General features: G+C 39.4%; 1 protein-coding gene across 1 annotated transcript; it reads left to right on the top strand.

Moving 5' to 3' along the window:
- The first annotated feature begins 1,006 nt into the window (after positions 1–1,006).
- col28a2a (collagen, type XXVIII, alpha 2a) lies at positions 1,007–15,376 on the top strand. The gene is made up of 36 exons (XM_079358246.1): positions 1,007–1,022; positions 1,245–1,391; positions 1,612–2,186; positions 2,676–2,696; positions 2,827–2,886; positions 3,921–3,974; positions 4,778–4,822; positions 4,909–4,935; positions 5,009–5,053; positions 5,158–5,202; positions 5,496–5,549; positions 6,530–6,598; positions 6,709–6,777; positions 6,880–6,948; positions 8,065–8,133; positions 8,991–9,059; positions 9,164–9,232; positions 9,769–9,837; positions 9,940–10,011; positions 10,121–10,189; positions 10,280–10,351; positions 10,588–10,656; positions 10,796–10,864; positions 10,952–11,020; positions 11,111–11,179; positions 11,281–11,349; positions 11,742–11,810; positions 12,079–12,147; positions 12,240–12,320; positions 12,502–12,537; positions 12,642–12,678; positions 12,925–13,482; positions 13,594–13,904; positions 14,006–14,252; positions 14,433–14,624; positions 14,701–15,376. The coding sequence occupies exons 2-36, from the start codon at positions 1,256–1,258 to the stop codon at positions 14,706–14,708; spliced, it is 3,711 nt and encodes a 1,236-aa protein (XP_079214372.1). The 5' UTR covers positions 1,007–1,022; positions 1,245–1,255; the 3' UTR covers positions 14,709–15,376.
- The last annotated feature ends 156 nt before the right edge of the window (positions 15,377–15,532 follow it).

The raw sequence follows: 15,532 nt of genomic DNA, 5'->3' as shown, positions 1-15,532 counted from the left end.
AGTGGATTCTCATTGGTAGAACTTGTTTGAGGTTTGTTAGGATTTGTCTTAAGAAGTTCTTTGCTTGCTAATCACAATAGAACAAGATCAGGATCCGTGTTTTTCTAGTACTTTTATAATAGTTGTCTTTGCCAGGTAATCTAATGATGAACTTAAACATGTAACACCTTTTAACCCCTTTTCCTCAGGCAGGATTGTTATGGTCATTCCAATGTCCAGAGGAGAGACCAAAGGTGAGCAGACCCTTGCCATGAGGGCCTCTAAATTTTAAACCCCTGCTACCTGTGGAATTTATGTTGGCATCAATGCCCATTTACACCACCTCTCTAAAAAAGCATTTAGCTTCTTTTTAATGTTACAGTTTTTGTGTGTACATGGACATGTGTAGATTCATCCTTTTTGCTGTGGGACATGCATATTGCATACATTTTTATGCAAGCTTTAATAACTCACATTTATTGTATCTGAGACTTTCAAGAAATGCAATACAGATTCTGTATCCTTTCATAGAACATAGTGAATCACATGCTCAAACTGTTTAACCTGTTGTGGGGATTGCAAAGGTTCTGGAGTATCTATCAGTGTAAAATATTCTATAAACTTCAGTAAAAATAAGTGCAAATACAACCCACATAGTGTTATTCCATTTTAAAATGAGTTCCCATTCTATATACACATTTACATGGTAAATGTAATTGTAATAGTGATCAAAATGCACATTTCCACAAAAGGTTGCTTCACAGTCGCATACAGATCACAGAAGCCTTCCCCTGCCCTGAGGGCAGAGCAGGAGGCTTGGCAAGGCTCCATGGGATCTGGTTTGTGGGTTCCTCCTTATAAAAGAGGAGTGTCTCAGGGTCTCTCACTCTCTACTCCGCAGGATGACTGACACTGCTTCTTCTTCTGCTGCTGCAAAATCAATGAGCTAACAGGGGCTCTCTGCTGTTCCTGCTACCTTTTACAAGTCTCCTTCCAAGGCTGCACAAACTAGAAGTTGCAGCTTTTCCAAAAGAGGTTGGACTGTAAGTTGATATGAAGACAATGAGCATTTATTTGAAGGATATACTCCAATTTAAAACAAAAAACAAATAATGTAGAAATGTTGTTTGACTCTTTGAAACATGATTTGCCTTTTAAGAAAAAAAAATGTATAGATGCACAGACAGTCACTGGGGGTTTTTTTGTTTTTTTTCAGAAAATACCTGTAAATACCATATAATAATTGTTTTGCTTTTTCTCCAAAGCTGGGCCAGAGATGCTCCTCTCATTTACATCAGTGCTGCTGGTCACAGCATTGACCAGTGTATTTGCCCAAGACTATTATGAAGACAGAAAATCTATCAGGAAATCCACATCCAAACCTCTGGTTGCAAATATTCATGATGGACAAGGTAAGACATTAAAGTAACAATATAATGACAGATATTTTTTTTATGCTGCTAAAGTATTGTATTCAGTCTGAATGTGTTTTGTGTGTGATATTTTCATTTAATTGTCCAATCAAACCAAAACATTACAAGCTTAATCTTGTGCATTTCACAGTTGTAGTCATAAGCTTTGATTTATAGACAGGCCAATGCATGTTCAATTTCTTGTCATGTATGCATGCAGCCATTCTAGATGAGGACTGCACTGTGGAGCTTTCCTTCCTGTTGGACAGCTCTGAGAGTGCCAAGGACAATCATGAGCAGGAGAAGCGGTTTGTGATGAACGTAGTGGACAGACTCCAAGGGTTGCGGCTGCAGACCGGCCGAAGCATGAGCCTGAGGGTGGCTCTGCTGCAGTACAGCAGTCATGTCATCACAGAGCAAACCTTCAGCGAATGGAGGGGCACTGACAACTTCAAGGCCCGCATAGCTCCCATCGTCTACATCGGACATGGCACCTACACCACATACGCCATCACCAACATGACCAGGATCTACCTGGAGGAATCCAGCCACAACAGCATCAAAGTAGCTATTCTGCTCACAGACGGTATCTCGCATCCGAGAAACCCTGATATTTTCTCTGCTGTTGCTGATGCCAAAAACCAGGGCATCAAATTCTTCATTTTGGGTATTACCCGAGCAGCCAACGAGCCAGCCAATGTCGCCCAACTCCGCCTTCTTGCCAGCTCCCCGGCCTCCCACTTCCTCCATAATTTACAGGATGAAGACATTGTTGAAAAAATCGTCACTCAGACTGTGAGTATAATACCATGTCATTCAGCAGACAGCCCTGAGAAGAATAGTCGTATATTTGCTTTGAATAAGCCTCTTTTTAGAGATGGCACATGAACAGGCTTGTTCAGGTTCTGCTTCAGAGCTGGAATGAGGATCATTCTCTAGAGAAACAAATGAAAGAATGTGTGTGTGACAGTTCTCAGTTTGAAGCTTTTTAACCAGCTTTAGAAAAACACATGTTGGACATGTGCATGAGCATACCCACAGGATTAACTTTGTCTTGCTACCTGGTACTATATTCTTTAAGGGGTAAGAACTGGAATAACAGTTTTTTTTACAGTTACAAATGACATTTAGACATTTACTAAACATAAACCCACTAAAGCATTCTTAATGAAGGAAAGCTGTATTGGTTTAAATCAACAACTTTCATGAGGACTATTGGAGCAAAGGACTATTACTACAGTTGACATTATTTCTAATATTAATGAGCTTTTGTTCTCTTTGCAGGTTGGCATGGCTGATGAAGGAGTAAGTCAGACAACTCTTCTAGAGTATCTTTTGAAAATCAAATGATGTGTAAGGATGGTGAAGGAGCCTTTTTATACCGCATAGAATTACATCCATGACAGTAAGGCAAACATGTCTCTTGTTTTTGAAGTGCCCTCTGGCTCAGCGATGTGCCTGTGAGAAAGGAGAGAGGGGCACAAGCGGGCCAGCGGTGAGTACTTGGCTTCAAACTTTTTTTCAAATATCCCACAAGCCTCGAGCAATTTCTTTTGAAGCGTGAAAAATCCGGTTGTCAGATTGAAGGATATCTAAAATCTAAACATGATCCTGATATTTTAGGAATGATAATTGTGCAGTTTTGAACAATCAGGATAATTATTTGTTTTGACCCCCTCAGCATAGCCTGCAGGTTTTTGCACAAGCACAGTAAGCGGATAGGTGGTCCTGTCCCACATTCTGTTCGAAAATCTATGGTAACAGGAAAATGAGTGCAGGGACTGCTGACGGCCATTCCAGTGAAATATATTTGTTGTAACTCTGTGTTCGCTTCGACAGTTTTTTTTTTTGGTGCATTTTTCATGAAACATACAACGTCTCCCATGGAAACCAGAGGCACCACATTGAGGGCAGAGCTCCCTATAAAACTGGACCTTTGGTGACCATAAATCTCACCTACAGACTCTTCTGCGATGGTCAGCTGTGCAGGAGCAGAGACGTTGCAGTTTTTGTGCACAAGATATGATACTTTCTTTCTGTTGGACACGACAAGAAGGTGATCCTAGTCGCTCAGGCACCTCATCATACATTTTACTCAAGTGTAAACTTCCACTCAGGCCCAATTCCTCCTCAGAAAACAGGCTGCTCAGGTGATGCCAAAGTTTTCAAACAAGACTCCAGATAATCGTGTTGCTGACAGACAGCTGCATGGCTGTTAACCAGGTGCTTTCTCCTCAGAGAGATTCTTTAAATTCTTACACTCAGACAAAGAGGCTCTCATAATTGCTCTCATTAGTTTAGTGGTCACAAACTAGCGATTTCTGGTGAATAGCAGCAGACACATGCTGTCCAGGTGCAGCTCAAGACAATGACCCTTGACCCTCTGGACAAGACTCCTCATGCCCACTGTCATACAGCCATTGTGTCAGTAACAAGATATTCAACAGAAATTCACCAATCAGCCCAGTTACATTCCCCCCCTCTGGCTTTCTTAAACAAAGCTTGTCTATACTATGTTTCGTTCTCCAGGGGAAGAGAGGTCGACCAGGAGAGGATGGAGCCCCAGGGCTTAAAGGGCAAAAGGTACATGCTCTTTGATGGACATATAGACTATAGATTTCTTAGCTGGCAGGCTTTTTCACAAGTCAAACAAACAATACCTTCTGAGTACTCAACACCCGCATGTGTCAGTTAAGAAGAGGTTACCAAGCTTCCTGAACTAACCCTAACATAACGTCTCCCTTCAGAGAGAACAAGCCATTCGTACTTATCAATCGGCTGTTGAATGAATATGAACTTTAACGGTTCTGCAATTTAGAGCAGACGCTTTTGTCCGGAGAGACATCAGAGAGTATGTACAACACGAGCAAGAATCTAGAGAGGAAGACACAACATCAGTCGGTGCAAACAAAGTGCTTTAAGTCTAATCAGACAGAGCTGCTGACAGGCTGTTTTAGTGATCAGTCAGTAGGTAAAGCACTGTTTTGTTGTTGTATGTTAAGTAAATATCTCGTCATCAAAAACAACATTAGTTGCCACATGTACTGCATGTTGTTGTCAATATTTATATTTTCGACTACCTGTGTTTCGTCTCCACACATTTAATCTCAAAGTGATCTCGCTCAGTCATTACTTTAACTAAGTGTCAACAATTCAATATGGCTGTTTCTGGCTGCTTTTTGTAGTCCTCATTTTCACGATTGAAGAAACGTAACTTTTGTTTAGAACTGAAATAATTTAATTCAAAATGTTTGAATGTGTTTTTTATATTTGACATGTTTTTTGTTTTCTAAACCTGTTCACACCTACATTTAAGAATGCACGTTACATCATTCTGGACAAGTCCTTATTCCTTCAATAATTTCTGTATTTTTTAATCATATCAGGGTGAAGCAGGATTAAGTGGTCTACCTGGGAGAGAGGGCGCTGAGGTAAAAGCCAATCCCTAAAAAATAGAAAGTACATTATTGTCACTGTAGGTTGTTCACGCAAGGCATCTTACTTTTTCTCTGTGCAGGGAAAATCTGGTTACAAGGGAGAGCAGGTATGTGATTTGGATTTATAACAATGATTTAATTTTCTATGAAGCAGTTCAACTAATGTTTATTTCTACACAGGGTGAGAGGGGTGAGTGTGGCACTCCAGGAATCAAAGGAGACAGGGTACAGCAACACTGTAGACACTAGAGATACGATTTGATATCTCCTTTGTGTACACAGTGAGTTTGATTTCATGGTCTCTTCCTGTCCTATAAAATGTGCTTTAGGGCCCAGAGGGCTTAATTGGAGCAAGAGGGCCCAGGGGTCTTCAGGTCAGTAATATTTACAGATATTTAAATGTTCATCTTACTTTTATTTTTTCTGTTCAGCGCTTTAAACCTCTAAAAGCGCTATATAAATGTAAAGAATTATTATTATTATTTATTATAGATTCATCATACACACTTTATATGGTTTAGCCAAGCAGACTAGATGACATTTTTATCTTGAAAGAAAAGGGTCAAGCATGAACGTGTACAGTTTACCCATCTAGATTTGCAAAGTTTTGCATTATTTGAAACATTTAGTGTGTACATCTGTATATACTGTGTTTATTTCTACCCAGGGGTTACCGGGACCCCATGGAGACATTGGACCTGATGGCCCTCAGGGAAAGCAGGTCAGCCCCTTTTGAACAACTTAACTTACCTCATGGTGAACAGCTGCTGTGACCTTTACATTTCCTTTTATGATTAGTTTAAACAAGAGGTTGGGGCTTTCGTACCCCGGTCTTAAACATGAGACACTGAAGGCTGTTTGTCTTCATAATAAACCCCCTATGTGAGCTTTTGGCAGTGAGCCAAAGTCATCCCCATCATTACTGTGATTCACAAGCATATACGGATGAACCATCAGCCAAAAATCCCACTACGGTCGCACCTAATGACTTGTATCCTGTGTCTAAATACAGGCTTTGAGGTGCCTACAGCATTGCGAGTGTCTCAAACAAGAAAAAAAAAAACGCTCAGTGTTTCACCATGTGCAGCATTCAGGAAAAACTTCATTTTGATTTGTAATATATAAAATACAGTCAAGTGGCACAAATTGAAATGTAATATTGAAACAAAAATTAATGTTCTCTTAAAGGCAGGATAAACGATTTGGTATCTTTAAATTTCAAGCTGTATTTCTATTTTACCCTTTCTAAGTGGATAAAAGTTACAGAAGACACATTTGCAATTTAAACCAAACTCTGAGATACAGAAAGCTGCCAGCTGTGCTTTCACTTCTGAGAGACTGTTGTTTGGGGTTGTCTGAACTCTGAGGCATTACTGGGCTCAAGTTAAGCTCTTATTTATCCTTGCCTGCAGGAAGATATCAAATATCTTGCCCACTTACCTTCAATTTCTGTCAGCATTATGTTAAGCTTCAAAGAAACGTACGTACACATGTGCTGTATGTATGCATATTAAGACAGGGTGGAGTTCAATTTGACTTTTCAGTGTTTTTTACTCATTTAAATCATCGATGCCCAGAGTAGACTGGCCCACAGTAAGAGAATTTAAAAAATAACAGCTAGAGATTTAATGGAGCAGGTCTTTTTGCTGCAATGATAGAATCATGAAATGTTGTTAAGAGTTATTATGTTTGTTAATTCAGGGTGAACGTGGTCCAGCTGGTCCTCCAGGAATTCAAGGGGAAACTGGAATTGGACTTCCTGGACCAAAAGTAATGTTACAGATTATTCTCTAAACATTTGCTCACACTGTTGATCGCTTGTTGAGAAGATTTATGTCTGGGATGCCCTGAGAAAATAAATTCACTCTTTGAATCTTTAGGGTGACATGGGATTTCAGGGCCGATCAGGTCCTCCTGGTCCTCCTGGAGTTGGTGAACACGGACCTCCTGTAAGTGAAGAAGACACAGCGTAAAAAGAACAAAATATTGTTGCTTTTTGTGACCTTAGCATTGTTTGGATGATACACTGTGCACTCTGGCTTTGTTTAAAGGGACCTCAAGGACCACAAGGTGTTCAAGGGGAAAAAGGACCCATGGGGGAGGGGTTTCCAGGACCAAAGGTACTTTTTCAAATTCACTCACCCAAAGCGTAGTAACATTGTCTGGATACAGACGACTGAGTACTTCAATTTCAACAAATTAAATGCTGTACGTTTAATGGGAGAGGCAGGATAAAAGTTTACATTTAAAACAGGAGACAGATATCGTAGGCTGTCATTCTGCAGCCCTGATCTTACTCTGTTCAAGCTCACTGATTCAGAACTCAGATGTAGAGATGTTGTATCAGATATCAGACTGATGGTGACGATCCACGTCACCGATCAAGTGCTATGATTGTGCACTTTACACATTCTCCGCTCACACAGTCTCAGTTTGAAGACATTCAGATTGATCTGGAGAAGCGTCCACAAAAGTGAATCAGTGCACCTCTTCTCAGATGTTCACTCCAGCATTACTGTTCAATCTGTTGTTGATGTTTTGTGTTCCCACTGTAAGTCATATTTTAAAAACAGACCAGGATAACGAGAGATATTGAATATAAGAAAGAGCGGCTTTTAAAACATGTTTGAATACACTGAAAGGCGACATGATCAATTAAAATGAATGCATAACAACGTCAGGGTTAAAGAAATTGCATCAGATCCCTCTAACAAGACCCGACATGCAGATAAAATTGACAATTGGAGGGGAGCTTTTATGTGGTTGTTTAGAATACCCTGTAGAGAAGTACTCTAAAAATATCCTCAGGTAACTACACATCTGTTTGGTTCAGTGCCAGACTTCCTACTTTTGATCTGTTTTACTCCTGTGCTGACTTCTTTGTCTTGTAAAAAGGGATCAGGGTGATTCACAGACAAACATAAGAACAACTTAATCAGGCCCGACTCTTCATTCTTTACATTTGTGCTGCTGTCTTGAGTTACCTCCCTTCATAAATCACAGGAACATGGAAAAGTTGAAGAATCATGTAGTGCCAAGAAGACAGGAAAACACGGTTCCATTCCTAGAGCATTGGATCACTTTTTTTTTTTTTTTTATCAATCACAACAGGGAAACAGGAGCCAACATGCTCCTCTCCCATACTCTCCAAACTGAGAACATTGAAGACTTGGCTGAGACCCAATAGCAAGTGTCCATGATGAAACTGACAGAGATGACCTGATTTTGTTCCACAGGGGGATCGAGGGCTTCATGGGCCGAGGGGACCGAGGGGACAACAGGGAGCAGGAATCAAAGGGGAAAGGGTAGGTTATGTGTTTGATACCTAACAAGAGAAAAAGAGCATCACATGTTTTTATACCCTTATTAACTCTTAAGTAAAATTAAATGTAGATGAGTTTATGTACTGTATGAAGATCTTAATTTAATTTGAGTGTTTGTTTTTTCTTTCAAAGAAGCAAATGTATGTTTTATCTGTTTTTAGCCAGTGGGGGTTACAGCTATCATTTATCAGTGGTATTATTTGAAACCATAAGCTTGACTTGTGTTACTTGTCACTTGTGCATGCACTGGTATCCAGAGACATAAAGAGCAGGGACCTACGTATTTTAAAAACCCTGCTCTACAGCACCCCTATTGGTAAGAAATTCTATTGGGTCACTTTACGTTTTCATATACTGTATTATCAGGGCCATCAAACAAAAACATTTGAATCACGATTGTCCCCAAAGTTTCAATAGTTGATTGTGATTGTAACATTTTAAATTCCATTATTTTGCATTTAAAAATAAAAATATATTTTGAATTATTTTACTGTCTCAAGCTTAGAGCACTTTACTTGCTCTTTAAATTCAACCCTATTATTTTATTTTGACACAAGTGAGAAACTTTTTTCATTTACTTATTTATTGTTTTTTTTGCACATTTATTTATAAACCTGAATGAATTGTGATTAACTAGTTAATTTTGACAGCCCCTACTAAAATTATACATTATTAAACCTAGTGAGAAAACTCAACATTATGAGGGCCTTTATATTTGTATTTTATTTAATCTCTGTTGCTAAATTATAGAAGTGACATGCACACCTATGTAGCTGATGGAGTCTCTCAGAAATGTTGCTGATTTATCAAACTGACAATGTTTTATTTTTTTCTTTCAGGGTGATTTGGGGCCTCCAGGTTTTCCAGGGCCAACTGGACAGACAGGAGTGGGCATACAGGGAGAAAAGGTTGATAAAACATCAACATCTATATTTTTTAAATTGTGACATATATTTATCATGGAGGATGATGTTCTGTATTAAAAAAACACATTATCTTTATTACATCGTAGGGCACTGAAGGTCCAAGAGGTCCTCCAGGAGTCCGAGGACTTCCAGGAGAGGGTTTACCTGGATCTAAGGTTTGTGGACACTAACAGACAAGGGTCTAAATAATATATAAGGGGCTTTACATTTTTACATCATCCTCTCACACATGTGCTCAGATATCCTGGTCCTGACTGGATTTGAAGTCAACTGCTTCATCTGTTGTACTGTTTGTCCTGGTTTTAAAAATATAGATGTCATTATCCTTATCATTTTATTATGATATATATATATAAAATATTATAACCATATATATATATATATATATATAATTATAATTATTTATATTATATGTCATTATCATTTGTCATTATCCTTATCATCCTCATTTTCGACACACCTGGGTTTTCTACTGGGACTACTCCAGTATGAACCAGGATACAACTGCATTTAAACACTTCATTCAGGTTACACAATCTTCTTTGTTGTTACAGAACAAAGTATTTGAAATCATGTTTAGAAGTATGGTTTCTAGTGTGCCATGTTTATGATCCCAAATAATACAAGGCTAAACACCAGGTTACTACAGAGCATTGTATTATTTCAGGGGTTTTTTTACCTCTCATTTTAGGGAGACCAAGGTTTACCAGGAGAGCAGGGAGTTTCAGGAGAAAGGGGCATTGGAGAGCCAGGTGCAAAGGTAAGGCATACCATCAACCAAATAAGTTAATTTACTGTGAGTCTTTATTGGCACATGAGGGAGTACCAATGTAACAAATCTACTACTGTTCTGCTTTTATAGGGAGAGCCTGGATCAGCTGGCTTGGGTGGCTTGCCTGGACTTCCAGGAGAAGACGGCGCTCCAGGGCAGAAGGTGAAACACAATGAGCAAACTCTGTGCAAATCTTGAATATTAAAAAAATCTTGCAACTAGGGATTAAAAGTGTGATGGTTTCTTTCTCTCACTTATCTTTCTTTGTTAGGGGGAGCCTGGTTTACCTGGTTTAAGAGGTCCTGAGGGGGCACAAGGAATTGGCACACAAGGAGAAAAAGTACGTTTTAGATTATTTGTCCTTGTGTACTTTAGTATTCATATTGCAAAAAAATGCTGATAAGATGATATGTTTTGTTATCTGTTCCAGGGTGACCAGGGTCTGAGGGGCATTCGTGGGTTACATGGGCCTCCTGGGATCTCTGGACCCTCTGGACCGAAGGTGAGAATCAATGGAATAAGTTGATTATTGTGACAGGATTGGTTCCTGATTGAGTGGTAAAAGCAGCCTCTTTTCATTCACCAATGAATATGTTCCTGTTGAAGATTAATTCCACCACAACAAATCCTTTGAATCAAGCCAAAAAACAAGTCCTCAGCAGGTTGTTGGCAGCTCAAGTAATTGCAAAATAAAGAAGAGAATGAATCTGTAGTGGCTTGCCAACTCTTATGTTCCAGGGTGAACGTGGAATACCGGGCCAGCAGGGCATGCCAGGGCAGCCAGGACGATCCATATCAGGTCCAAAGGTACATAAATAACAACTTATCATCAAACTGTCTCCTCACAACGATCTTGGCACAAAGGTAGACAAGAAGCAGGCAGCCAGACAAAATGTCAAAACTATCTCCACTTTTAAACACTGTGACTTCATTGTCCCATCTGAAGGGGGATTTCGGTCCTGCTGGTCCTCCTGGGCCAATTGGAGAAACAGGTCATGGATTACCTGGTCCAAAGGTGAAAATTGTATTTTTCTTTCACGTCATTTGGTGTATTTTCTTAAATAAACACACACACAACTAACACTTAGTTTTGTTAAACCAGGGAGATCGTGGTCATCAGGGTTTACCGGGTCCAGTTGGTTCAAAAGGCGAAGGCTTACCCGGACCTGTGGTTTGTACATTTAACATTTTGTCCACTTCAATTCTAAATCGGGTAATTCCTGTGCAAGTGAGTAAAGCTTTTTTTCCCTACGTATTTAAGGGTCCTCCAGGATTGCCAGGTTTACAAGGAGAGCCAGGCCCAGAAGGAATAGGAATTCCTGGTCCAAAGGTTTGTGTCTTAATGATATCTGTGTTGACTTGGTCTGGTTTTTTTGCGCGTGTGAAAGTATAAAGATGTTAACCATGATTTTAAAATGTTGTATGTTTTAGGGTGACATCGGCTTCAGAGGATTGCCAGGTTTGCCTGGCCCACCTGGAGAAGGCTTACAAGGACCCGCAGTAAGAAAGAGTGTTTAAAAAAAAAAATGTAAAATGGTAAATAGACCTGTACTTGTATATTGCTTTTCTAGTCTTCTGACAACTTGTGCTTCAACACTACATGAGACATTAACATCAAACGATAACATATCTATACCATGATGGCAGAGACTGAGTGCCCATTCGTTCTTCTCCACTCACACTCATACAGTATGCTTGCCTGGGTCGCAGCAGGAGCAATTTCGGACTCAACATGACTGTAGGAGCTGGGGGTCAAACCCTCAGTCTTCTTGTTGAGAGACTTATAAGATACACAACTGTGTAGCTAGGAGTTATGGCTCAAAGTTATATTGAACCTGTGACAAGAGATTGGAAGTTATACTGTGATAACCTGTGGTCTGATTTATTTGAAGGGTAATGTTGGAAGGCCAGGACCTCCTGGTCCAACTGGACCTTCAGGAGAAGGCATTCAAGGCCCAAAGGTACATCTTCACCCTGGAACATAAGAGTTGGCAAGACACTACAGATTCATACACATAAGAACTGCCTAACCATCAATCAGTCCATGATTAATATTGATTCACATTCATAATTTTTTGGTTCATCTCAAGGAATAGTGTCACAATGTATTTAGACATGTAACATATTGGAACAGCCTGATCATGTAACTACAACAGATATGAAAACAAATCTATCACAGTTTTGGAGTGTTCTTGTAAGAATTTGACATGAAATATAATTCATTTTCAGGGTGAGCCAGGGTCTCAAGGTATGACAGGACCAAGGGGGCCTCAAGGGGATGGATTTCCTGGAGCGAAGGTGATACATTTACACATATCGGCTTAAAAAATCCATTGATATCTTATAACTGGATGATCTCTAATTGATGCATACCTCTTCTCTTGTTGCAGGGTGATCGTGGATTACAGGGTGAAAGGGGAATGAAAGGTTCAAAAGGTGAATTGGGAGATCCTGGAGTCCCTGGTGAAGCTGTAAGCAAAAGAGAAATTCTCTAATGAATACATTGAAGTCTCCACTGCTCTACATATAACTACTAATCAAGAAAAAATTAAAACAGGGTTTGCTGTAAAAACCTTATTTCACAATTATATTCGATAAAGACTATTTTAACAAGAAACATTGATATAGTTTGCAACTTTTCTCAAATCCTAGGGGAGGGCAGGAGCAAAAGGAGAAGCAGGCCTCACGGTGAGTCCGTCAATTCAACTAATCATTAAACAGTTTAACAGTCAATCATTGAATATCTCACAAATATTGTTAAGAAAATAATGCAAATGTTGTAATATTTTCAGAGAGAAGACATTATTAAGCTGATCAAAGAAATCTGTGGTAAGAGATCCGGCCCAGTCACGTTTATTTGTATATATGATTGTTATCTTCATGGCATGAATGTTTAGCCAAAGGTGTTTTATTGTCCAGTGTTTCAGACAGACATTAATAATGTTTGTGTTGACTCAGACAGACATCTCTGGTTTGGTTCAGACATTTGATTAGAGAATTAACACATCATCAGAGATGTAGCGGCACTTTATTTGCCTGTCATGTTTTGTCTTAAAAGTTTAATTTTTTTTTCAGGATGTGGCGTCAAGTGCAAAGAAACGCCGATGGAACTTGTGTTTGTGATCGACAGCTCAGAAAGTGTCGGCCCTGAAAACTTTGAAATCATCAAGGACTTTGTCACCAGGTTGGTGGAGCGGACCACAGTTGGACGCAATGCCACCAGAATCGGACTGGTCCTCTACAGTCTGGATGTTCACTTGGAGTTCAACTTGGTTCGCTACGTGAACAAACAGGACGTCAAGCAGGCAGTCAGGAAAATGCCTTATATGGGCGAGGGCACGTACACTGGCACCGCTATAAGAAAAGCAACTCAGGAGGCGTTCTTCAGCGCTCGGCCTGGGGTCAGAAAAGTAGCCATCGTCATCACTGATGGTCAAACTGACAAACGAGAGCCTGTAAAACTCGATATAGCTGTGAGGGAGGCTCACGCTGCAAACATTGAGATGTATGCTCTGGGGATCGTCAATTCTTCTGATCCAACACAGGCTGAGTTCCTGCGAGAGCTCAACCTCATTGCTTCTGATCCTGACAGTGAACACATGTACCTCATTGATGACTTCAATACGTTACCAGGTGACAATCACAGTCAGAGGTTGTCAGACTGTGTGCTAGTGAAATATAAATCAATAAGTGCCTTTAATTGAGAGTGGCTAAAGTTAACTGAATTCTTTATCTTTTTTTTAGCACTGGAGTCTAAACTGGTCAGCCAGTTCTGTGAAGATGAAAATGGCGCCCTTATCTACAATCGTCTTACAAATGGACACTGGAACAGCAACAATGGGCATGGCCATGGTGTTAATGGAAACAATGGAAATGGGGAGAATAACAATGTATATAACGTCCATGGAAATAATGGTTTTGGAATCAATGGATATGAAAACACAGGAAACGGTTACAATAACCAAGGGGAGATAGAAAATCCAAGACACACCAGCAGCCGAGGTCGTGGAGACACTTTCACACTGCCCATCAGTGCTGATCCTCTCCCGTTTCAGGTCTCAACTAAAAGCTCATTTAAAATGTTTTATGATGATTTTTCCTTCCAAAATTCTTCTCAATACTGACACATTTCAATGTTGTTTTTTTTTTACTGTAGCTGGTGGATGAGGATGATAATGATGATGAGGGTGAAGACTTAGACTTGAGTGTTCAATCAAGGGGCAGTAGTACTGTAGCTGTAGTTAACAAGACATCTTTGTCACCTGTGAGGGAAAGCTCCGCCTTCCACAAGGCTATCATATCATCTTCATCATCTTCAACGTCATCTTCGACTTCATCTGTAACATCTACGTCAACTCTAAACTCAGATTCATCTTTAAACTCTGATCAATTGCTGCCTAAAGGTGGGTCGTTGGCTGCTGCACAGTAGGCATATTTCATAGAGCGGGTGTAACTATAAAAGTGTACAGATATTATTAATAAAAATCAAGTGTTTGATAAGTGTGAGAAGTTTGTTAAAATGGCCTATTAATAGATAAATATTCTTTGGAAAGCATGTATCTCACACACTACTTCTTCTTCAGAGGCCCCTGTTCTTGATCCTCGCTGTCTCCTCACCTTGAGCCAAGGCACCTGCAGAAACTACAGCATCCGCTGGTACTATGACAAGCAGGCCAACGCCTGTGCACAGTTTTGGTATGGAGGCTGCGGTGGAAATGACAACAATTACGAAACAGAAGACGAATGCAAGAAGACTTGTGTTCTATTCAGAACAGGTAAGCTTTGAGAATTTTTAGCTGCATTCACTTTTTATTTTAATTTTCTTTTAAAAAAAGCTTTCTTTGTTTCCAGCAGGATAAACGAGAAGTGATAAGAAGAAGAAGTGAGATGAAGCCATCACAAGGTTGACTTATCTTAATTTGATTTTAATTTTGCCAATTTATTTTAAAGTGACCAATTCCTGAATCTTTGCTCTCAAAATTTCATGCACTTTTATTTAACACATTTGTCCTCAGACAAAACAAAAGCCAATTTGACTGAATCAGAAAACAGCACTCCACTAAATTAATCTAATTTTTAAAATTGCTGACCTGGTACTCTTTTCACCCTAATGAAAGGCTCACTAAACTTCGATTAACCTACAAATAAACAAACTTTATACCTCAAAAAACTTGCTTGATACACAAGGAGAATTCCTTGCTTTCAGGGTTTGGCTTTCCAAAGTTTCATTGACTGTATAATAAAATGATTTAATTTCATAAAGCGCACAGTCTGGCTTCAAACGACAACTACGGAAATGTTTTTAAAATGTTAAATTACTCTGAAGATTTTTCTTGTACCTCTATGAGCCACTTTCCTTACATGTACTGAATATATATTTCCGATTAGATAGCAATAATAAGATGTTTGTTAAATTTTGATTTGCTGAATTATGCTGGTACATCATGTAGGTTTGTTTATTGTTGTCTCCTTTCGGGTTACAACTGGCAGCTGTAAGAAAGCCATTTATGTCTGTATGCTGCATGTATCCATTAAATTCCTGTCTGTTCAGGCAGCGTGTGTATATGTAATTTGTATGTTTTTTAATAATAAAATATGAATCTATGAGAACCTTTGAGTTACAAATTCATTTCTACATGCCTACATCACAGGTTTATGACAGTGTCACAGTTTTAACTCACAA

The sequence above is a fragment of the Symphodus melops genome (genome assembly GCF_947650265.1).
Source record: "Symphodus melops genome assembly, chromosome: 12".
In the NCBI taxonomy this organism is placed as follows: Eukaryota; Metazoa; Chordata; class Actinopteri; order Labriformes; family Labridae; genus Symphodus; species Symphodus melops.
The sequence above is the reverse complement of the archived record's forward strand: the minus strand, read 5'-3'. Positions and strand labels throughout refer to the sequence as shown.

Bases quoted from the DNA above. Each gene is read 5' to 3' on its own strand.
- col28a2a (XM_079358246.1), top strand. From the start codon at position 1,256: ATGCTCCTCTCATTTACATCAGTGCTGCTGGTCACAGCATTGACCAGT. The intron at 5,054-5,157 runs GTACAGCAACAC...AATGTGCTTTAG, and splicing joins CAGGAATCAAAGGAGACAGG to GGCCCAGAGGGCTTAATTGG. The intron at 10,657-10,795 runs GTACATAAATAA...TCCCATCTGAAG, and splicing joins GATCCATATCAGGTCCAAAG to GGGGATTTCGGTCCTGCTGG.